Source organism: Candoia aspera, chromosome 16 (assembly GCF_035149785.1).
Source record: "Candoia aspera isolate rCanAsp1 chromosome 16, rCanAsp1.hap2, whole genome shotgun sequence".
Taxonomy (NCBI): domain Eukaryota; kingdom Metazoa; phylum Chordata; class Lepidosauria; order Squamata; family Boidae; genus Candoia; species Candoia aspera.
The window spans coordinates 2180149-2204207 of NC_086168.1; the positions used below are offsets into that span (position 1 = coordinate 2180149).

General features: G+C 45.6%; 1 protein-coding gene across 1 annotated transcript in view; it reads right to left on the reverse strand.

Annotated features, from left to right (window-relative positions):
- Positions 1 to 24059, reverse strand: part of GPSM1 (G protein signaling modulator 1) — an 87540-nt gene that overhangs the window by 58950 nt on the left and 4531 nt on the right. Inside the window, exons 2-5 of the mRNA XM_063316219.1 lie at positions 12926 to 13150; positions 12274 to 12409; positions 11199 to 11344; positions 9989 to 10112 (exon numbers count right to left, since the gene is read on the reverse strand). Coding sequence (XP_063172289.1) covers positions 9989 to 10112; positions 11199 to 11344; positions 12274 to 12409; positions 12926 to 13150 — 631 coding nt within the window. The remainder of the gene's footprint in view (positions 1 to 9988; positions 10113 to 11198; positions 11345 to 12273; positions 12410 to 12925; positions 13151 to 24059) is intronic.

The window sequence follows — 24059 nt, forward strand, 5'->3', positions numbered from 1 at the left end:
CCTGCAATGGCTTGCTTGGACAGCTGTCCAGGAGAAGAGAGTAACAGTGACTGAACTTTTGACTGTCGCTTTACCACTATTATAAGCTCACAAACACTCCCGTGTTGGCCTATCGCTGGACTATATGTTTTGACTTAGCTACGACTAAGCCAAGATTATGGGTCTTCTTTGCGCGGGGGCAAACAAACACAACCAAATCATCCAGCTTATTGTAGAACATTGCCATCCATTATAGCAACTCCTAGCAAGTGCCTTCTTGTTTAAATAATCTAGGCAATAATAAATATGGGACTGCTGTTTTCAGTACTAGGTTAAGTGTTTGCCCTTAGCGTATGCTGAAAGGCAAGATTTTGAGAGAAGCCCTTCTGTACAGATCTTGTCCTGGAGACAGTGAAGAGGCCAGCTCTCCTTTTGCAACTTTCACGCAGAGGTTCCCTGTGATGTCCTCTGGCCTCTATTAAGGGGGAAAAAAAGAAAAAAGAAACCAAGCAGATTTCGTTTGGAAGACATTCAGTTTTTGCTGTCTGATGGTGATAGCAAGGTAACTCTTGCAGCAGCCGAATTGCAAGACGATCCAATTAAGGACAGCTAGTGAATCTATTGGAGATGTTAACAAATCAGCATGCCTCATTTTTGCATATATAAGAGTTGCTCTAGGATGCAGACTCTCTACGTGCGAGGAAGCTGTTTGTTGCCACTCCCACTTCCTCTCTCTTCTTCCTCCTTCCACCGTCTGAGGAGGCAGCATGCTTTTGCAGTTGCTTCCATCTTGGCCACATGCATGGACCTAGGGAAGGATTCTGCCCCTATCTGCACGCAGCTCTTGGCAGCAATGAGGGCTGAGAGTTCATTAAGTTTAGGGAAAGAACAGAAGAAACAAAGAATCTTCATTTTTCCACAGAAGATGGATGTAACTGAACCAAGAATAAAATCAGTAAGACTCTTTTTACTTTTAAACCTACTTTGTCTAAGCATGTGATTCTTTATGTCAGATCCCCCCGATCAAAGGTTTTACAGGAACCCTTATTGGAGCATCTCCCATCATTTCCTTCTCCAAGGAATGGAATCCGTGTTGCCAGATGGGAGGGGGTGTGAAGTTGGAGTGTGAAGTGGTTTATTATGGCTATGGAGGACATCAAGGACACGGGGTTGAGATATGCCAGGAATACCATCTGGATGGGAGGGGGGTGACATGGTTTCATGGGAAAGGGGAATAACTAAGGGAATGTAGTTTTAAGTTAGGTTTGAGCGGGCAATCTTTATTCGTAGCTTGCCTTCTGTACCATTCATTACACTTCATGAAAACAGTTAAAGGAATCCCAGCCTCCTGATTGTGATTGTGTGAATGCTCGAATGATCAGGCACTGACATTAAGCTGCGAATCCCATCTTTTCGAAAACTCTTCCTGAGCAAGTAATCAGCTGAGAGTTGACAAACCATGCCTAAACACGGATAATCCCGGGCTAAGCAGCCATTGCCTTTACCATTATCGGAGAGGACAGTGCTGTATGCCAAAGTGGAAGAAGAAAAAGTTGAGACGGAGAAGAGCTCGGGGAGCAGGGACAGCGAGTGCGAGATGGAACCCAGGCTCAACACTACGGAGTTGGAAAGTGCCCTCCGTTCCCTCAATTTCGTGAGAGAGCCTCAGACTCAGTTATCATAGAAGAACCAGAGATGGGTCCTTCCCAGGCCGGTGCCAGAGAAGAAGAGGGAAGAGCCACTCCACCCGTGGAGGCACAAGTAAGGGTGCAGAGTCCGGGGTCGCATGGGACCATTCCAGACCCCAATGGAACTCCACAAGAAATGCGGAGCCTGGAGGTGAGGATGTCTGCTATGGAAGTGGTGTTGCAGCAGGTATTGAGAACCCTGGAGACCATGGCGTACCCCTTGGCAGAGATCTCAACTCAGCTATCCAGAGTGGCGTTGCCGGACTCATGAGGAAGACGGTGTACCCTAACCCCAACCCAGGATTTCAAATCCCCAGTGAGGATTTGGCGGAGTGGAGGCCACCCAGAGAGCCAAGGCGACTGGGGGAGAGCTCTGCCCAGCAGGGTGACACCGGCTGCAACCCCGAAGGACATACAAGTTAAGTTCGATGGAGACCCACGACAGTTGGCGTTCTTCTTGACCAATGTGTCCATATACATGAAGGAATATGGGTCTTGCTTTCCCACTGAGTACAAGAAAGTGAGCCAGGTAGGTGCCAGACTCCGGGGACCTGCGGTGGAGTGGTTTGTGCAACTGCATGATGCCATGGCCCTGGAGCTGAACAGCCTGCATGACTTCATGAGGGCACTGAGAGACTGGTTCAAGGACCCACTCAACAAGATGAGGGCGAAGACAGGTATCCAGCAACTTAGGCAAGGGGGAAGGACCATGGTGGAGTATGCCATGGAGTTCAAAGCTCTTGCCGGAAAAGTTATGGACTGGTCGGAAACCACTAAGATTGATTACTTCAAAGGCGGCTTGCAGCCAGAAATCCTGAGATGGGCGCTCTGCCGTGGAGATCCCCCCACTTTGAAAGAATGGATCTGCCTAGCAGGGGAGGTGGAGAATACCCAATACCAATTTCGTCGGCAACTCCGAGCGCAAACGATGGAAAAAAACACTGTAGCCCCAGGTCAATTTCCCTTCACCCAGCGAAAACTCTTCCGTGACAAGGAGGACCAGAAAGACCGGCCAGGGAAAAGAGGCAGCTGTTTCAAATGTGGGAAGGACACCCATAGAGCAGCAGAATGCCCACACGGGGAGTCAGACACACTGAAAGGAGCAACCAAACTGGCTAAAACCCCACCGACTGGACGCAAGGCAGCCGCTGCAAAGGCACTGGCCCAAAAGGATCCAGAGGTGAAGTCCCTGATTGACTCCGGCGAAGACTGTGAACAGGAGGAACTGGAGCCAGCGGGGAACGAATTTCACCTGTTCTAAATCGCGCCCGCAAGCAGGTGGAAACTCCAGGGCGCAACATGCCTACTTCGGAGATAGACAACAAGGAAGACCCTTTGGTGAGTGATGATTGCCCCACCTTGCTGGTGAAAGTAGAACTAAAAAACTTAAGAACCTGGTACAAAGCCAATCTGATAGCTATGTTAGACTCGGGGTGCACAAAATGCTTGATACTCCCCACCCTAATTGACACACTGAGCCTTAAAACCAAAAGACTTAAAAATCCAATTATTTTCACTCAGATGGACAGTTCAGTTGCCCACAGGGGACCTGTGGAATTCCAGACTGAGACTTTGGCCATGAGGTTGGGGGGGCTTAAAGAAACCTTGCAATTTATTGTAGCCCCTATTACCAACTATTCTATCATCCTGGGACTCCCGTGGCTAAAGAGTAGAAAGCCACAAATCGACTGGGACTCAGGTGCTTTATTGTTTAAAAATGGGGCTGGCAACCTCTTTACTGTACCACAGCTTGGGTGGAATGTAGCCGGCACCCTCCTCAACCACACCCCTGTGGCAGAACCTGTGGCACAGCCCGACATTCCACCCAAGTATACAGACTTTCTTGACGTGTTCGATGAGAAAGAGTGTGATCAATTGCCTCCTCACAGAAAAACTGACTGTGCCATTGAAATTGACCCAAAGGCTATACTACCTAAGCCAAAAATGTATGCTATGTCAGAAACTGAGAAACAAGTTCTCAGGGAATTCATTGACAAAAACTTAGAGAGGGGGTTCACTGAGCCTGCCAATTCACCTTTGGCAGCCCCGGTGCTCTTCCGGGAGAAAAAAGATGGCTCTCTGAGACTCTGCACGGATTACCTGTCCTAACAGCCAGGAACCACGCTGAGACAAGGAACAGGTCTCTAGTGTTTTATTACTGCTACATAACAGAAATCCTAACAACCTGAAGAAGCATGGGAAAAACCCAGACATATAAACCCCAAAGGTTAAGGCGGGCCCGATCTGTGTCTCTTGGAATGGCTACCTAATTCCTCAGTGCTACGCATGCGCTTTACAGCCTGGATGGGAGCCCCCTGCTGGCCATCCTTACTCATGACATCACCGTGGAATAAATGCCATCTCAATAAACGATCAATACCCTCTCCCCTTAATGAAAGACATGCTATCACACCTATTGAAGGGAAAAGTATTCACCAAACTTGACCTCAGAGAAGCCTACTTTAGAATTCTAATTCGGGAGGGGGATGAATGGAAAACAGCATTTAACTGCCCTCCAGGTTCCTATCAATACCAAGTCCTCCCATCTGGGTTAGCGGGGGGCCCTGGAGTGTTTATGCAATATATCAATCAGGTCCTCCATGAGCATTTGTACAAAGGGGTCCTGGTTTACTTAGATGACATTTTAATCTATTCTGACAACTTCAGAGACCACATTCAGCTTGTCAAGAAAGTCTTGCGCAAACTGAGAGATGCTAAGCTGTATGCCAGGCTCTCTAAATGCGAGTTCCACAAGTCCCAGCGGGACCATTTGGGCTATCGTATTTCTTCCAAGGGGGTCGAAATGGATCCTGCCAAAGTACAAGACATCATGGGTGGGAACCCCCTTGCGCCAGGCGTCAACTTCAAAGTTTTCTAGGCTTTGTGAATTTCTATAGAAATTTTATCCCCCAATTTGCTCAAATTGCTTTGCCTCTAACTGACTTGTTGAAAACTAGAGGGAGGGGGGAAACCCAGCAAGTTACCTCCCCAGGGGCTAAACTTGCCTGGAATTCTGATTGTCAAGCAGCTTTTGACTGTTTAAAGCTTCTTTTACTAGAGAACCCATTCTGGCTCACCCAGACCCAACTCACCCCTTTATTGTGCAAGCAGATGCTTCTGACTCAGCTATCGGGGCAGTTTTGGTGCAAAAAGATGAAACAGGTTTCCCCCGCCCCTGCGAGCACCTCTCACGCAAATTTTCTGACTCTGAGCGCAACTGGCCCATTTGGGAAAAAGAAGCTTTTGCTGTAAAGACTGCTCTCACACATTGGAGGCATTTGCTAGAGGGTGCTTGTTACCCCTTTGAGGTTTGGACTGATCACAAAAACCTCCAAGCTTTACAAACCCCCAGGAAATTGAATGGCAAACAAATTCATTGGGCTCAATTTTTTAGCCGTTTTAAATTTACCCTAAATTTCCTTCCTGGCAAGAGGTTTATGCTTGGGCGGGCTGAGTGTGTAAGATCAATAACCTGTATTTCTCTGACGTGCTCATTAAAGCTATTTAAGATAATATTCTCTTTCTGTGCACAGCTTCTCTGCTGTGTTAAGCTCTGCTCCATTGAGTGGTCCTAGCTGTCCACATTGGCTTCAGAATCAAGTAGGGATGGTGGAAGTTTTAATATATTGTTAAAAGTTAACTTAAGTTTTAATATATTAAAATAGTTAAGTTAACTTAATAGTTAAGTTTTAAAAAAAAAAAATTAAGTTTGAGGGACATGGGTGGTGATGAAATTTGAAATATAAATAAGTAAGTAAGTTTTAATATATTGTTAATAGTTAATAGTTAAGTTTTAATATATTGCTAATAGTTAATTTAATAGTTAAGTTTTAATATACTAAAATAAACAGTTAACTTAATAGTTATGTTTTAATATAACTTAATATATAATATAATAATATAATATATAATATAATATAACTTAACCACTAGACCAAACTGGAGAGCCAGTTTGGTTTAGTGGTTAAGGTGCTGGGCTAGAAACCAGGAGTCTGTGAGTTCTAGTCCCGCCTTAGGTGTGAAAGCCAACTGGGTAACCTTGGGCCAGTCCCTCTCTCTCAGCCCAACCTACCTCACAGGGTTGTTGTTGTGGGGAAAATAGGAGGAGGAAGGAGTATGAGGTATGTTCGCTGCCTTGACTTATTTATAAAAGTAATAAAGATGGGATAGAAAATAAATAAATTGCTAATAGTTAATTTAATAGTTAAGTTTTAATATATTAAAATAGTTAACAGTTAACTTAAGTTTTAATATATTGTTAATAGTTAACTTAATAGTTCAGTTTTAATATAATAAATTAGTTAACAGTTAAGTTTTAATATATTGCTTTGTTTTTTCGGTACTGCTTAAGGCAGCGGTTCTCAAACATTTTGGTCTCAGGATACCGCTACATTCTTAAAAATGATTTGAGGACCCCAAAGAGCTTTGGTTTATGTGGATTATATCTATCAATATTTACTGTATTAGAAATTAAAACTGAGACATTTTAAAATATTTATTTGACTTTGCAGACCCCCTGAAAGGTTCTTGGGGGCCCCCAGGGGGCCCCAGACCACACTTTGAGAACTGCTGGCTAAATGTTTATATTGCTTTGTTTCATATTGTGTCTTTTGACTGTAAAAGGCCTACAATTACAAAGAGAACCCAGCCAAGAATAAGTATGCCATTACAAAGATAACACATTCTTCCCCTTTCACTAGCCAGCATTGTGGAAAAGGTAAGCAGAATGCAGTTAGGGGTTTATTTTTAGATTTCTACCTTGTCTTTCCTCTAGGAACTCAAGGCTGCAGTCACAGCATTTCCTCCTCCAGTATTCCTCACAACAACCCTGCAAAGTAGGCTGGCCAGGCTCACGAGGATTTTCATAGCTAAGGATGGAGATGAACTTGAATCTCCCTGTTTCTAGTACACCACCGTCCAACTTTTGTCCTCTAAAAACTTTCCACCCCAACTTTCTTCAGTGGATGGTCGAAAAGAGAGGAAAAGAAGTACAGGTAGTCCTCGATTTACGACCATCCATTCAGTGACCGCTCGAAGTTACGACGGCGCTGAACAAAGGGACTTACGACCAGTGCCTGAGGTCCTGTCCTGGCCCATGGAAATCACAGACACACAGCTAAGTCTTATATCTTTACTAAAATGGTTTTCAAACAGAACTCTAGCGGCAAAAAGGTTTGAACAGCCAAACGTAGTCCCTCACGCCCAAAATATCAGCCCACAAAAACTCAACCACCTTAAATTAGAGGCAAGAGAGATTTCAAATCATAAACAAGGTACTGGAAGGTGAAACAAATGTGGTTATGAGGGTCCAGGGTCACTACTGGAGAAGGCAGGCTAAGGAGTTGAGGAACACAGCAGCCAAGTAAAGGGAGAGTTGTCACCAATGGCTCTGTGAGGCATGCGGCTCCCCTTATATAGGGGCGGCATGACCAGGATTTGTTCCTTTGGCAGGGCAGGGTTCTTTCTGGCCAATCATCTTGCTGAGTGCCTTAGTTCAGCCCGCCTCTCTTCACGTGGGAGGGAGGTGTTAGCTCCGCCCCTTCATCTTCTGAGGCTAGCAATAACTGCCTCTCCTGGTTGCTAGGCAACGCGGTTTCCCCCCCATAACTGCCTCTCCTGGCTGCTAGGCAATGCGGCTTCCTCCCATAACTGCCTCTCCTGGCTGCTAGGCAACGCGGCTTCCCCCCCATAACTGCCTCTCCTGGTTGCTAGGCAACACGGCTTCCCTGGCCTGCAACTCTCAGCTGGATCCCCCCAGTCTGAGGACCCTCCTGTAACGCCTTGCCATCTTCCGAGGAGCCTGAGCTGGCCATGACACCTAAAGTTTTTTAATGTATATTTTAATGTAATTTTTATCTGGCTATGTTTTAATGCTATTTATTGTAAACCGCCCAGAGTCCCCCATTGGGGGAGATGGGCGGTGATATAAATTTAATAAACAAACAAACAAACAAACAAATAAATAAAGTTATGGCCGTTGCAGTGACCCCGCAGTCACATGATCAAATTTTGGGCGCTTGGCAGCCCGCCCGCACTTACAACCGCAGGGGCGCTTCAAACCCCGCCACCCATCTATCTCCCCCCATCTCTGCCCTTTGGCTGCCCTGCCCTCACTGCCCCGGCTGACCTTCGCCCTCTTCTTCCTGCTGCTGCTGACGAGGCGCGCCTGGCCTGGCCCTTCGCAAAGCAGCTGCTGGCCACACCGGGCCTTCCTCCTTCCCTTGTCCAAATTGTGCATGGCTTTGTCTAAATTGCATGCAGCCTCCTTGCAAGGTTTTGGAAGGCAGGCATGTGCAAGGGGAACCCAGCTGCACCGGTGCAAAAGAAGGACCCTTCCGGCTGGGTCCTTCTTTCTTTGCACAAGGCTTTGCACGGCGGTTTCCTCACGAGGCCTGGGAAGATGGCCTCATGTTACCTGAAATTTTAGGCTTCATTAGCTTTTTAATAAAAGTGACATTAGCATTTAAGCATGGCATCCATGCCTTCTTTTGAAGTTCAAGAAACCATGTTTTCCTTTTACCCAAAACCATTCTTTCTTTTACATGAAAAAACTAGCCTTTTCAGCAACTAAACAATAGGGAGCGTATTCTGAAAGTCCTTGAATACACTTGCAAGTTTTAAAATGACACAAACCCGGCTGGGAAAGGGAGTGACATAGCCCATAAATCTGCCACTTGTGGAATGTTATCTAGAATCCATGTTTTCTATTGTTCAATTCTCACATGTAATCAATGTCTCTTATTGTTTGATTACTTGCTTTATGACGTATCACGTATACCAAATGTATGTATCATTTGTCTCTGTACCCTATAAAAGGACTTACCCCCACCCCGTAATAAATGCTTTTGCTTTTCCCTGAATTTCTGTGTGATTTGTGTTTTTGGGTAGGCAAAAAGCCACCTTGCAAAAGTTAATCTCCCAAATTCAGGGACCAAGTTTTTATCAGCCCCATGCCAAACCTGGGGTGCCTGAGTTTCCTCGTGAGATCTGGGGAAGATAGCCTCACGTGGCCAGCAGCTGCCTTGCAAAGGGCCAGGGTGGGCATGCCTCGTCTGCAGCAGGAGAAAGAAGATGGGGAAGGTCAGCTGGGGTGGCTGAGGCTTCCCAGGGCCGCTGTGGCTTCGTGTTGCACTGCAGCTTAAGGGTTTCTTGCATTCTCAGTGCCACGGCGCGCCAAGAAGCCACTAAGCCACAGTGTGGCAAGCAGCCCCAGATCCATGTGTTTCTGAGGCTGCTTGCCGCCCTACAGGGCAGGGAGCAGGGTGGCCAAAAGGGCAGAGATGGGAGGTGAGATAGGTGGCGGGGAATGGGAGGCAGTCCATTACCTTACTGAGGCTCGGGGCTGGGAGGGACCAAGCCTGGATTGACTTGGATTTGGTCCAAGCTAACATTGGTGGAATTCAGTTAACAACAGCAATGGGGAGTGCCGGGATTGCTGTCATTAAGCAATGTGGTCATGTGACAATGCACTTTACGACCGCATCGCTTAGGATGGAAATTCCCGTCCCGATTCCCGTCGTAAGTTGAGGTCTGCCTGTATGGCAGTCCAGCAAGACGAAGCACAACATAAAAAAGGCACAAGAGCTCTACACGCTGGCCGTTGACAGAAAAAGGACAAGAAATCTCAGGGAGAGGGGACTTGAGACAGAACAGGTTTAAGAAAGAAACGTTGATGCATACTAGTAATAGTAGAAAGCCATATAGATAATTGTAATAGGTAATAGTAATAGTAATCAATAGAGTATAGTATATTGAATAGTAATAGTATAGAGCAGCGTTTCTCAACTGTGGCAACTTTCAGATGTGTGGACTTCAACTCCCAGAATTCCCCAGCCAGCATGGCTGGCTGGGGAATTCTGGGAGTTGAAGTCCACACATCTGAAAGTTGCCACAGTTGAGAAGCACTGGTATAGAGTATAAATATTGACATAGTAATAGTAATTGAATAGTAATAGTGTAGTAATTTTAATAGTAATTATCATAGTAATAGTATAGAGATACCAATAGGAATATAGGAAGCACTCACGTACCACTTTTATAGGTTTGTTTTTACAAAATAAAACATCTCCCAACCCTTAGAGGGAAATACAAAGAAACCACCCATCCAGGATCTAAGTGCTTGTGGCTTTCTTGAGTCTGGGTTAGTCTAATTGGGTACAGTTTAAAAAAAGAACTGGCAACACAAACCAAATACTGTTTTTATCCCAGTTGTAATAAATCTTTGAAGTGTGGATCTCAACGGATCTCTCCAAGGCCCTGACCACCCCCCAAATCTGTAGACGTCTAAACTGGGAGAGAAAAGAGACCACCCAGAGTTTCACCTGCTTATGGAAGACAATCGCTTTGCTGAAGTTGCCCAGCAGGTACTGGGCATTGCCCAGGTTCCCGTATGCCCTGCCTTGTGCAGCTCTGTCAGCCAGCTCCTTCACAAGAGAGAGGTTCCTCCTGTTAGGAAAGTCAGAAAGAGACAGCCCTTAATGCGCGGGAAAAGGAGCAGAACGCCATTTCTAATAGGAACATTGTGCATTCCTCAAAAGCAGCGTTGGCACCCCTTCATTCCCTTGCTTATTACTTCTCCCCTTCCTTGTTAACAACTTAGACTTTTGCCCGGAGCTCAGTTTTGGATTCTGCCCCCAAGAGGTGCATTTAGGATGTTTTTCAAGTTAAAAAGCACCGTCGGATTTCCTTGTGGTCTCCTCTCTCAGCTCTGAATTGATGACTTTCCAAGGCCAGACAAGATTGGTCAAGGGCTACCCACTGCTGAAGCTTCTTGAAGCAGTGATGCAGATCAATGCTCCAGTGAATGACAAGATTTCACTAACAATGGAGATGGAATAGTTGGGGGGGGTTGGAAGGTGGGGGGGGGCTAACTCACTCTCCCAACTCCTCAAAGTGAGGCAAAAGTGTAGAGTAAGAAGTCAACGCAGGTCGATTCTAACCAACTGAAGTGGTTGGGAAGGGAAGGTGGGGGTGCCAAAGGAGTCCTCACAGACATCTTGGTGCCCATGAATAGCAGGGCAAAAACATTAACTACATTTATTAGAGACTCTAAATGCTTGATGGACTTTTTGCTGAAAATGGAAAAAAAAAGGAACTTGCAATTTATGGGTCTGATAATTAGAATGGGTAAAATATGGAAAAAAGGGAGTTATGATGTCATCTTAAAGAGAGAGGATAAATCCATTTATAACTGCTACAAAGAAGAGCGGAAGCTGTTCCTTTCTTTTTTTTCTATTGCTTTTTCTTACTCTTCCCTTTTTCTTTTCCTATTGCCGTTATTCTGCAAAAATTTCTTAATAAAAACTAATTTTTAAAAGAAGGAATAGCAGGTTCCCTTCCCTGGCACCACTTCCCACCCGCAAGCTTTCTGGTGATCTAAGGCTCCAACCGGGCTTAGGCTTTGCCTGGCCCTCCTTGCAATCCAGAGAGTGCTCCTGGCAAGATTGGGAGCAAACGAGGGCCACGTGGAGTATTGGGTGGCCTCAGTGGGACCCCTGGCTGCTCCCCGCCTGGAGAAGAGCCTTCACTCACTCGTAAAATTCGGACGCCTTTTGCAGAGCCCCTTGGATCTCCTGGGGCAGCCGGCCTGGCTCCTCCGGGGGCACGCTCCACAAGGCCTCCTTGCCTTTGGCGTGGTAGACATTGCCAATGTTATAGAGCGCTCGGGCCTCCCCCACCTAGCAAAAAAAGAGGAGCTCATGTTTGTCGAAGGCCAATTCCTCATCCACATGTGGCTGCTGGTGTCAGGACAGGGAAGAATCCCCACAAAGCTGCATTCGGAAACTTAGACCCTCAGGGGGAAAGCCATGATGTCATCAGTGATGGGAATGATGCAATTTGCCTCCACTGCATCATCATGCAAAGGAAGCACATTTTTTACATCATAGTCATACCAGGTGCATTGTGATATCATGGCCTGTGTGACATCGCTCCTCCATGTGGCAGAGAATGACACAGTGTTACGTCACCTGCTTTAAGCAGCTTTAACCAGCCTGAATGTACACTCCAGCTCAGTGTTTCTCAACCTTGGCAACTTTAAAATGTGTGGACTTCAACACCCAGAATTCCCCAGCTGGCCAGGCTCGCTGGGGAATTCTGGGAATTGAAGTCCACGCATTTTAAATTGCCAAGGTTGAGAAACACTGCTCTGGCTAGAAGCCAGCAGTATAAAAGTGTGGCTTGTGGGGTGGGTGCAGGAAACCCATCAATGTTTCTTCTCGACCCCCACAGCACCCCCAGATTGGGAAGGTCCCAAAACGGTGACTTTTCTTGTACCTGATGAGGTTAAGGAGCAAAAGCAGGTGGATAAGCAGAGGTTTGAGGCACCTCTTTCACCCCCTGAAACCCTGAACGCCCCCCAAAACTCTTAGGCTGCAATCCTCAATATCTTTGGCCCTTGAGTGAATGGAAATTGTGCATTTGTGCTGCCCACCACGGTTTACACTGATTCGGCACTGAAACGGGCTTTCCAATTTCTCCCAAACTTTCTTCCCTGCCGAATGAGACTTGCCAATGCTCAGGGGGGTCAAGAGCGGCAACCCTGCAACTGTGAAAGGCTTTGTTCTTCCCCATCAAATGCTGCTCTCTTCCTGGCCATCCTCTGTACCTTGTCTCCTTGTTCCTGCGAAATGTCCAGGTGCCTCTGGCAACAAACCAAGGCTTCGTCAAACTGACCCAGGATTTTCAGCGTGTTGCCAAGATTGCCGCTGGCTTTGCCCTCTCCGATCCGATCCCCGATGGTCCTGTGGGCATTGTGAAAAGACGCTGGGAGTTCCTCTCGGAAGAAAGCCACAAGGAAGTAAGGACTGGCCAGGGGGTGGGGGGGGACAGCATTTTCAGACTGGGCGTTGCATTTCCTCCTTCTGCCTGCTCGGGGGCTGCGAGAGCAGGCGTGGTGTCCTTGCAAGGCCCTCCAAGGGAGCAGAACTAAAAATGTTGGCTTTTTCTCAGCAGCTCCACATTTTTATTGGGGGAGTTGCAGGTATGAAATAAATTGCCAACTCTTTCTGTCTCTTGACTGTTTTCATCTGCTCTCTCTTCCCCTCCTTTCCCAGCCCCCCCACAATCTCTCCCATCTCCAACAGACAATGTGCCTTTCTTTTCCAGCCCAGCCCCACCCCAAAGGGAAAATAAGGGGGTTCGATATTCTAGTTTCTCCCCCTCGGGTGGTATTCTTGCAACCCCGCAGGGCTTGACCGCTGCAGCCCCAGCTCCTCTTTCATGTCCCAACAGGCCAGTTCTGGCCCCACCGCCCTTACCTGGCCAGGGTGAGATCATGCTTGTGGTATTCCAGAGCTTTGGCATAGTCCTTCAGATAGAAGTAGGCATTGCCCAGTTGGCTATAAATGGCACTGAGGGTCTTCAGGTCCTCTGTTCCCACCTTTACCGCATCTTCGAAGAAGGCGGCGCCAGCAGGGAAATCCCCCGCTTTGCATGCCCGCTCTCCTTCCAGGGCTAATTCCAAGCAGGAAGCCTCCATCCTCCTAGTAGAAACAAGCAAGCAAGCAAGCAATCTCAGTCAAAACACCATTTTCTAGAAATCACAGCCGTTTTAGTATTAATTAATAATATTCAGGGGAGTCCCACAAACCCTTTGAGGAGAACACAGTACTGCACACATTCACAGAATCACGGAGTGTAAGCTGTGAAAGGGACCTTCAAGATCATCTAGTCCAACCCTACTGCCCAGTGCAGGAATCCACTACAGCGAATCACAAAATGGACTCTGTGGAAGGGACCTTCAAGACCATCCAGTCCAGCCCCCTACACAGCACAGGAATCCACTGCATCAAATCAAAATGGAAGCACTGGAGAGGACCTATTATTTTAACCCTTGTATACCATCCAGGTCACTGTAGTGAGATGGGTGGTGATAAAAATCTTCTAAATAAATAATCAAGATCATCTAGTCCAACCTCCAGCCCAGGAATCCACAAGTACTTTCTGGAGGAATCCATAACTACTTTGAGAATCTCTGCACTGACATACTCTTCTGCACCATATTTCCCATTTTCAGAAATGCCTCATCTCCTAAACATTAATTAACTACCTCAATGCATGTCAAACTGGACCATGAGAGTAGATGCAAAACTTCTAACGTGTAACAGTGGAAATAATACATTGCTTTTTAATTCAAACTCTCCCTATGAAATACATATATTTATAAACAGGGCGCTTCAGGCATGCAAAATTATCACATTAAAAGCTTTTCTGAGGAAGAAATCCTTTTGGGTTAATAAATCTCAGCCTAGTTTGCAGACAGAAACCTCCAGTGGTTTTCAGAAAACATTGCAAAACACGAGGAAGATACAAACCTAAATAAAGTAAGGGAAACATATGCTATTAAGCAACAACATTTTAAAATATTTACAAATATTCCGATCTTTAAAAAATCCGAGTAAAATATTGATTTGGCCTGAAACAACTTTTTATTATAATAAGGCTGGGTTCGCATAATGGCTAAAATGTGGTTTGGGAACCAGCCCATGGCTTGAAGCCATAACGAAGTTTATTTAATTGCACCTCATGTGTTCCATGAGCACTTTCTGTCAACCTGGGCTGGAATTTCGTATAAATCCAAACATCACCGATCTCATTGATTTTCTCCTAATTAAATAGGTCAATTCAACTATCCTAGCCTCTGCGGGGGGGAAATGGTTCTGACGCTTACCAAATCCACATTATTATTATTATTATTATTATTATTATTATTATTATTATTATTATTAATTTAGCATGTAAAGCTTCCTAATACAAATCAAATAAGTGCACTCAACCAGATTTTCACTAATAATCATCAATGGATTTTTTTCTGATTGAAAAACTTCCTATGAACTCCACATAAAACCACAGAGTTAAAAGGGAGCCCCAGAGGGCAGCTAGTCCAACCCAAGCTCAGTGCAGGATTGTAACTGGGCTTGGTTTCCAGCCAGAGAATTCCCATCATCACTTATCTACAATATCTCTCTGATGTTTGCAGAAGATAAATGTGGGGAGCAAATCCATAGCAGATCCCAGGAGGCAAATGCCTCACAACAGCTTTTTCCCATCAGATGCTTTTCAGAAATGTCAGACTACAAGTCCCATCCTCCCCAGTCACAACAGCCAATGGAATGTTGTAAGAAAAGGCTGCATTTCAGAAAGCTGGGCAGTGGAATGCACCCCAATTATGGGTGCAGTTCAGAGGAAAAGTGATGTAATTTTCTCAGCCTTTGAGTGACAGCGTAGGGGCCAGACTCTGCAAAGTGGGCGGAGCCAGGATGAAGTAGGTGGGGCTAATTGATCAAAAGGATAGCTAATTAAAACTAATTCAGATTTGGTATCGGTCAATATGAGTGCTCTCTGTGTATTTATTAATTATCCCCTTTCTGTTTCCTGGTGATTCTGGGTTTTTTTGGCAAACACGAAATCCAGCCTGTATTTACAAGCCATCAATGCTGGTGGATGCTGGCCAGGAAATTTAACTGTGGAGTAGGGGGTAAGTTGAATTTTGGGAACCAGAGAACTGTATGAGTTAGACCAGTGTTTTTCAACCTTGGCCACTTTAAAATGAGTGGACTTCAACTCCCAGAATTCCCCAGCGAGCATGTTAAACAATTCCATTTTTGTGCAGCAGCCCTCAGCACGGGGCTTCCCAAACTTTGTAGTATCACAACCTCCTAAAATGATAAATCCATTCGTGCAGCCTTCTCCACAGGAGAAAAACTAATGATTTCCTTGGGATTAGGGTTGGGCAAAAAATAGACCCTTTACCTTTAATAACTGAATGGTAATAATTAATTTGTAATCTCCACATCATGGGATTCTCAAACATTACCAGCATTACCATCAACAAGAAGAACAAAGCGAGGAATGAAGTGGGAATGCTGGGGAGAGACACAGCGATCACACCCGATTATGGGAGCATAAATATGGAATATATGGGTAATCCTCGCTTAACAACCATAATTGAGATGGGAATTTTGGTTGCTAAGCAAAGCAGTCATTAAGTGAATCCAGCCTGATTTTATTATCTTTTTTGTAGCAGTCGCTAAGTGAGTCGCTGCAGGCGTTAAGCGAACCATGTGGTTGTTAAGCGAATCACATGGTTCCCCACTGATTTTGCTTGCCAGAAGCTGGCTGGGAAGGTCAAAAATGGCGATCACATAACCACATGATGCTCCGATGGTCATAAATGTGAACCTATTGCCAAGTGCCCGAATCACGATCACGTGACCTCAGGGATGCAGCGATGGTCGTAAGTTTGAGGACCAGTCGCAAGTCATTTTTTTTCAGCACCATTGTAAGTCTGAACCATCACTAAACAAATGGCTGTTAAGTGAGGACTGCCAGTGACAATGAAGACACTGCCAAGATCAGTACGTGAATTAATGCTCTCTGGGAGAACCGCTCTGTCGCTACCCCATCTCCGAAAATCTAGACGTTTCAGCTCTTCCTGGACTTGACACCCAGACTGAGGGCCAAGTTCACAAATCACATTTGTTTTCATCATGGCTTACGGGATGTGCCTGTAACCATGGTCTGGTTCAGACAAACAGTTTGCTAACTGCAGGGGATGGCATCATGCAACAAATAACCAAACCATATAAACCACATTCTTTGCTGTGTGAGTGTATGAACCGCACAGCTGAACAGGGAACCGCCAATTAGACCTACAGTATTTCCAGACTCAAAGTATTGGTTTTAATCTCCATCGCAGCCTCTTCCTCTTATTCTATACATTCATAATGCATTATTGCATATAACATATTATTGTATACATTATAGATATGTATACAATATAGGAAGGATAGATACTAAGCTTTCCAAAAAAGCAAACACCCAACAACTGTAAACTTCCGGAGCGGCAGAGCAGAGGCCCCAGTGTCACGTTAATGCCAAAAAATCCATGAACCTCCACATACTTCAGGCTGTATTAAGGAAATTCTCTTTGGCACTGAACAAACACAGGAGGCGCCTGGCACATGGTTAATCCTCTGTGCACCAGTCCCAGGGAGGGACTGAAAGCTAACCAAAAAGCCCATGTGATGTGGGGCAAATCTTAGTGACCACCACAGCCCAAGGAAGGGTGTGCAAAGTATTTCGAATGCAAAACCGTGTGTGTCACGCTTGACCTAGTCATACCGCCAGGCAGTGTTTCAAGGCTGGCAAGTCTGCTTTGAGGGTGAAGTGCCCAGCTCTTGGGTATGGGCCATCTCCAAAATGCCAGCCCGCCAACCCCATTTGTGTGCAGGATGACCGATTGACACTTGAGATGGTGCCTTTTGAAGTGGGCATGGTTAGGATTGAAACATTTTGCACATCTCCGATTCCAAGTCCAGTATCTGGAGAAAATCAAGTCGAAGAACCCAAGTTGGGGTGGCCTGGTCCTAGCGAGCCAGTGAGGTTTGCAAATGGTGGCACCGCAAAATCTTGTGTCCCTACCCTCCAAGTTACCAAGGTCTTTTCATGCTTAATGGGATGGAAAGGAGAAGGTTAAATTCATGGGGATTAATCCAGCTAAGTATACGTCACGGAATGTGATTTAAATGTAATTTAATGCATGTAAGAGGCAATGCTCAAATAAAGCAAATGATGGCTTAATGAATTGCCACAACATGCTTTATCAGCTTATGCTGGCTTTCTGAACAAGCCAGGGTGAATTTGGAAATGACTCGTAACTCTAACATAGCCTGATAGGCATGGTTTGCGTCTGAGATGTAGTGGCTCATTTGCAGTTTCTTGACTTATTCGTGGCTTGTGGCCGAAGCCGCTAATCAAACCAGAGATGCAAGACAACAATTTAAAAAGGAGGAAGCCTAACCAGGAATTAGCCAAACAACCTAGGATTCATCTGCAAAATTGGCTGCGCCTTGTTCAGCAACCTGTGAGTTAGCCAAGAGTCATCAAAAAGAAAACTTGGTGCATGGCCTTAACCCCTGACACAAGGGAAGCATGTAGAGCAGTGTTTTTCAAACTTGGCAACTTTAAGATGAGTGGACTTCAACTCCCAGAATTCCCCAGCCAGCTGGCTGGGGAATTCTGGGAGTTGAAGTCCACTCATCTTAAAGTTGCCAAGTTTGAAAAACACTGATCTAGACCAACAATTCCCAAGATGTTACTTCCATTTTGGAAAACAGCCAAAACAACAACAACAACCCTGCAGAGTTCATCAGCCATTGGCTTTGCATAATGCACACACCACAATTTGTTATGGCCATGATAAGCCAAACATGGCACAATTAATTGGGTTTACATATAACCTAAAACATTGATCCTGGTTTGGAAGCCATCGCGGTTGGTTCTTAGAACACACTCTGAGCAAAGTGTGGGACACACTGCGAATCCAGCCACTCCCTGACACTTCAGACTTGGGCAGAGTTGCAGAGCAGCCTGTTGCAAAACTTTTCCAGATTCTGAGTGGTGCTCTGTTGCCCCAAACCTCACTGGATCAGGAATAACTTGTAGGAACTGTTCCAGGAACCCCTCCTTCGCTATTTATATCTGGTTGTAACCACTGAGCCCACAATTCTCTAACTCCTTCTTGGGGAACATAAGAATCTTCTCTAAACCTCTGTCTGTATATAATATTTTGTCACATCATTGTGAGATAACAGGGTCACTTGGTCCACCATCTCTCTGGCTATGGAATGTGAATAACCCTTAAAAGCTCTCCCTGGGTGACTAGGTGCTAATCTGGCAGGCCATGCACAGGATGCTGCCACCTTTTCAAACATAAAAAGAATTTTATATCCTCCCTTCTGTCAACTTTGGAATTGTAATATCCCTAGGGCCATCCATACCACGGGATGGGGAGTGAGCAGGTAACAACTAAGTGATTTAAAAGAAAATGTTAGTGGTGGGATCTTCAGAGAGGTGCCCCCCAGCCACGGACCCTACCCGTTTGCAGGAGGGAATGTGGGTGGCCACAATCATCATGAAGTCCACAGTATCTTCAAGGAAAGATCCTACAAAGTGATTCAAGGAGGCAGAACTTGGCTGGACAGCATCTTCTAGATCAATGCAACTGGTACGTTTGGCTTTCTGACTTCCAACTTAATTTCTGAGCAATTAAATAACTGCTACGGAGGAGTCCAGGAACACATTTCTTAAGACTTAAGCCATTTGATTACTCTATTAAAAAAAAATAAATATGGTGACCCATCACTACATGGTGACTTTTTTCTTACAAGAGCTTCAGTTCAGACCCTGATCTCTGCATCGCTGGGTGTCCCAGTCTGGAAATGCCTTTTCCATGTTAGTTATTTGTATCAGGATATTTTTCCTCCAATTGCAATTTTCCAATCTTTCCTCCAATTAAAAGTTGTTTGCTAAGCCTGCTCTAAGTCAGGCTGATCACACAAAGTCCCGCTAAGATATTTTCCAACCCATTTCCGTTCCCTTGACAAGGGGACCTCCACCCTGTTTCTCCTTCCTTGTCGATCCACCTGAAGTAATTTGATGAAGGTAGAACTGGTGCATGTCTAGGGGAGACCAACCAGGACGATGAGGGGCCTGGAGGGGAAACGTACGAGGAACACTTGGAGATGTTGGGATGTTGGGATTGAGTATGCTTGGCTTGGAGAAGACTATAAGGAGATATCATAGTTGTCTTCTAGGATCTGAAGGGATGTCATGTAGAAGATGGAGCAGAATTATTTTGAGACATTCCAGGAGACTGGGAAAGAGACAAAGGGACTGAATTATAAGGAAGCAGATGCTGGTTGGACATCAAGAAGATATTTCTAAGGACAGGAGCTCTTCAACAATGGAAGCGGCTGTCTCAAGAGCTGGTGGACTCTCTTTGCCTGAGATGTTTCAACTGGGGCTGGATGGCCATCTCGCAGGGATGGTGCAATGGATTCATGCACTAGGCAAGGGGTTGGGCTGGATGATCTTCTAGGTCCCTTCCATGATTCGCTAAGAGAACCCTGCATGGCGACATGAGCGCTATCAAGTATCTAACAAACTGTCACGTGGAATTATCCAGCATTGTTCCAGGGCAAGAAACAGTGGCTTTACAGTTTATTTATTTATCATATGGAAACAGGTAACAAAACAAGGCACCAAGAACGTTTAAGGCCAACATCGTGCTCTGAGATGGTTTTAACATGTTTGCAAAAGGTAAGCAGGCTTGGAGCCATCCGTACTTCCAGGAGGAGGTATTCCAGAAATTGGAGGCCTCCGCTGAGAAGACCCATCATGAAGGAAGGAAAAACTCTGAGAAGTGGTTGGAGGTGTCGAGTATGTTCATCCGGGAGAAGGGACGACTGTGGGAAGACCTGATTGCTGAGTCAAGTATCTGAACGGCTGTTTTACAGACCAGGTTTTTCCAAACTGTGTTCTGTGGACCTCCAGGGTTCCACGAGAACTTGATAGGGTGAAATTAAGGGGGGAAAAACCTCACTCACACGGAACCAATTTTCTATCACGACAGCTTTGTCTCTTGATCGGGAGATTCCAGAATTATTATGTTTTTAACAGGATGCAGTCTGAAAACCCTGATGCAGGCAATTGTTCCAGAAGACAAGGAACAGAAACAGAAAATTATCCTGTCTTTGCCATCTGCATAGCTGCGGCTGAGGATTATGGGAGCTGAAGTCCATGCATTTGGAAGGAACGCGCAGAAAGGCCACTTGGGGCTACTCACTAAATTTGGGCAGCACAGAGATCCATAAATAGGACTCAGAAAAAGACTCTAGAAAGCGGCAGCGTCTATTATTTCTCCCAACGCCTGGCAGGATAGAGAAATGAAGCGAACCCGGCGTGGGTAATAACCACACTCCCTTTTTTTATTCAATTTCATATATACCCAGCCTTTCTGCTGTGGTGAGCAACTCCCTGTATACTTGGCTGGCCTGGCCAATTGGGAATTCTGGAAACCAGCATCTAAAAACATGTGTGAGGCTCTGCTGGGCAAGAAGGATCAAAGTCACCAGTTCTGACACCAGAACTTCTGAACACCCAGGGACAAATCTCTACCAGTCTCTATCAGTGTTACTTTAAACGTAAGCTTTGTTCAGAAATTGTGGAAAATCACAGACGTCCTCTACCCATAAACACACCGCTCGCTCGCTCTCCCATTATTCCAACTCTATTGCCCGAATGCCAGACTTCGAATCTGTTCACACGTTCTGGCAAGCCCTGTGCATTAACCATAGTTTATTCAATGTGTTGCAGCTGGCTGAGGCAATTGCACAATCCATTAAGCTGCATACACTGGCTTGTAAACGACAATAGTCAGGATCAGACCAGACACAAAGCCCCCAGTCTTATACAGCAGACTGAATGCACGTCTAAACATGGCTCGTATCTTTTTTAATTCTATGAGATATTTTTTTAGCCTAACTTTATCTGAAAGGTCTCCCTGGCCCCACAACTAATTTACTTTTAAAACGGGAGGTTTGTCAAGGATTTACTGAAAAGATAACAGTGAAAGCTCCTTTTTTTTTATAGTCCTCTCTTTTCTAGAAGGCATCATTCAGAGATATCTTCTTTGGGGAATCAGAGAATGCAAGGCCTGGAGATTATCTAGACTAGTGTTTCTCAAACTTGACAACTTTAAGATGTGTGGACTTCAACTCCCAGAATCCCCCAGCCAGCAACCACAGATCATCACTGCTGCACTCCTGACAGAAGAGAGGATCTGTGCGTAACAAAAAGTGGCATTTCCCATTCAGATTTGACAACCACAGATCACAACCTTTCTCCAGAACAACCATCAGACAGCCCTCTGGTCAGCTTCTCAGCAGCTTACTACCGCCTCCAGCCTCTCCCAGCCGAGCTGTTTTAGCCAAAGGACTTCCAACCGAAGTGGCTGATTTTGCACGGAAACCAGCCGTTTCACCCTTTGAAAGAGCGTTTGGAATTTGGAACACGAGTCACACCCTTCGCTTGCCCCTCCTGGCGCATTAAAAAATATAACTGAGTGGTGGCTGTCCTGAACCAGCACTTAGAGCTCTGTGGTCAACCTTGGAGAGCCTGTGTTGCAACAGGCTTGCAAACCATAAAGTTTATCCCTTTTATGATAGCTTAGGCTCTGACCAACAAGCATCTCTTTCGCCCAGCATCCTTGGTCCAATTCAGGAGGAAAACAATGAGCCACAAAGTACAGTGAAACTCAAGGCTTCAACTTGGGGAAGGGAAATTTGCCATTTCTGGAAAAGCCCACCAAGCATGGAAAAATGAGCCGCTGTATTTACTCAAGGCAGCGAGGCCAACGCTGGGAAATGGAAAGGAGTCTGGTGCGGCCAGCGGGCTCTCGTCAGCTGAAACTTGATTACAGGCTCGGCTGAGGACCAGCCGCCAGGAAGCAACAGGGCATCCGGGCCTGGTGATCCAGCCACGTTTCAAGTGGCTGGACGTGGCATTGTGTGATTGCAGGGAAAGGCCCGCATCTTCAGCACTCAGCTTTGCTTCGTACCAGGAGCCACGATCAGAGTCCAAGCAATTCCTCCACTTTGGAACGGAGGGCAAGCTTTCTAGATCAAACCCTTCCTTTTGAAAATATTGCTCCGTGGACAGCCACGGCTGCGGGAGATTCTCAACCGCCCTGTGCGTTTGCACGCATCACCACCACCACGCCTGGGATGTGTGCGTCCCCCAATCCAGCCCAACCCAACGCAGCTTCAAAGGTCCTTGATGTGACAACACAAGGTAAGCGATAAAACATCCAGGGGAAAAATATAAGCAACACAGTAAACAGTAAAACCTTCACAATAGGGAAGAAGTAGGTGGATTTGTGATCAGCGCTCGCAGAGGTGCAGGAAAGTCACTCACAAAGAAGACTGGGGCTCCATTTTTGCTTTATTTCAGGTTTACAACGGAAGATTAACAGCCGGTTTCTTCTGGCATATCTATCATCCTACACTGCAATACACACAGTAGGAAGAGGCCAGGCCAAAAATTTCTCTTGCATTTTTTCCCTCGGTCACTTCTCGTTCGCCTCAGTGGAAAAGAATTTGCTTTAAAACCTCTCTGAAATTTGCAAGGAAATTTGCATACAAAGAGTTCAACATTCTAGGATTTATTTGGAGGTATGGGGGGCACAGGATGTGCCTGAATTGCACACGGGGTTCAGCATGATCCATCCAGGAAAACTGGCACTCCTTGATGTTTGAGTCTACTGCTATCCAGAAAAACAGCTTTCTTTTCCTGATTTTAAAACTCACCAGCCCTCTTTAAAAGCTGTCCGCCTTCCAGCGTTTATCACGTAAGTATAGTAATTGTGTTCAAGAATTACAGTGGTCACAGCTTTGCATTCATTTCCTCAAAACTCTTTCTACCAAAGTAAGGTGGATCAGTAAGGGTCATAAGCTTGGATGCTGAGGACTAGAAACATGGGAGAGCAATCACTGCCAGTACAGTAGCAGAATGCTGGATCTCCAAGAAAGCAGATTATGTAGTCTCCCCTTTTTTAAAAAAAGCAAAAACATATAAAAACTCAGAGGTAGCAACCACAAACACGTTGCATTTGGCATAAACAGCCTGTTTGAGAACAAGCCAAAAACTGAGATGTTCCTTCCTTCACAAGCCAGGATCACAAACCAGACTTAGTTCCTGTCTTGTGAATGTTGTCATGCTGGGCAGCCATGAACCCCAAATCCAAAAGCAGATCCTATAAAAAGTTTTCAATCCGGTGTGCAAACAGACTGCATTGGCCAGCACACAGCTGACTTGTGGCAAATCTAGGTGAGTTCACACAACACCCTTAACTCAGGTCAACGAAAGAGAACTGCTACGTTGGCATAAAGAGTCCCCCTTTTAGGGGGAGATGGGCGGTGATAGAAATGTGAATAATAAATAAATAAATAAATAACGTGCCACGCTTAAACATATAAACCAGATGCTGCCTTAGTGTGATGGCCTGCTTCACACATTCACACAGGAAAGGGGTGGGGTCCAGCATGTGGCACCACCAACTGCCCACTCCCATTTTAGTGTATTGGGTGAACCCAGTTTGTGTGAATGTAGCCTCTGCTTTTCCACTGTCAGAGGGCAGCAATCCTGCAGGAACTCCCACGATGTCTGTGTCTCCTCCAGCATAAGGTGTGTTTGCTCTTATCTTCGGTGGGTGGCATTTGGCAAAGATTTCACTCTTCCTTCACATCACCAGGTGAGATGTGCAAACAGCCTCCAATGAATTCCCCTGAGAAACAGCTCAATATGCAGAAGAGGGGGAAGACTCGGGAGGGAAGGAAGGGACAGAGAAAGGTGCCTTTGAGCATAATGGGGGACTGACACAGGAGCTGCATAACATCAGAGTACAAAAACTGAAAAACCACAGAGAATCAATACAGGTAGTCCTCACTTAATGACCATTTAGTGATGGTTCAGACTTACGACAGTGCTGAAAAAACCAACTTACAACCGGTGCTCACACTTACGATAATTGCAGTGTCCCCCTAGCCATGT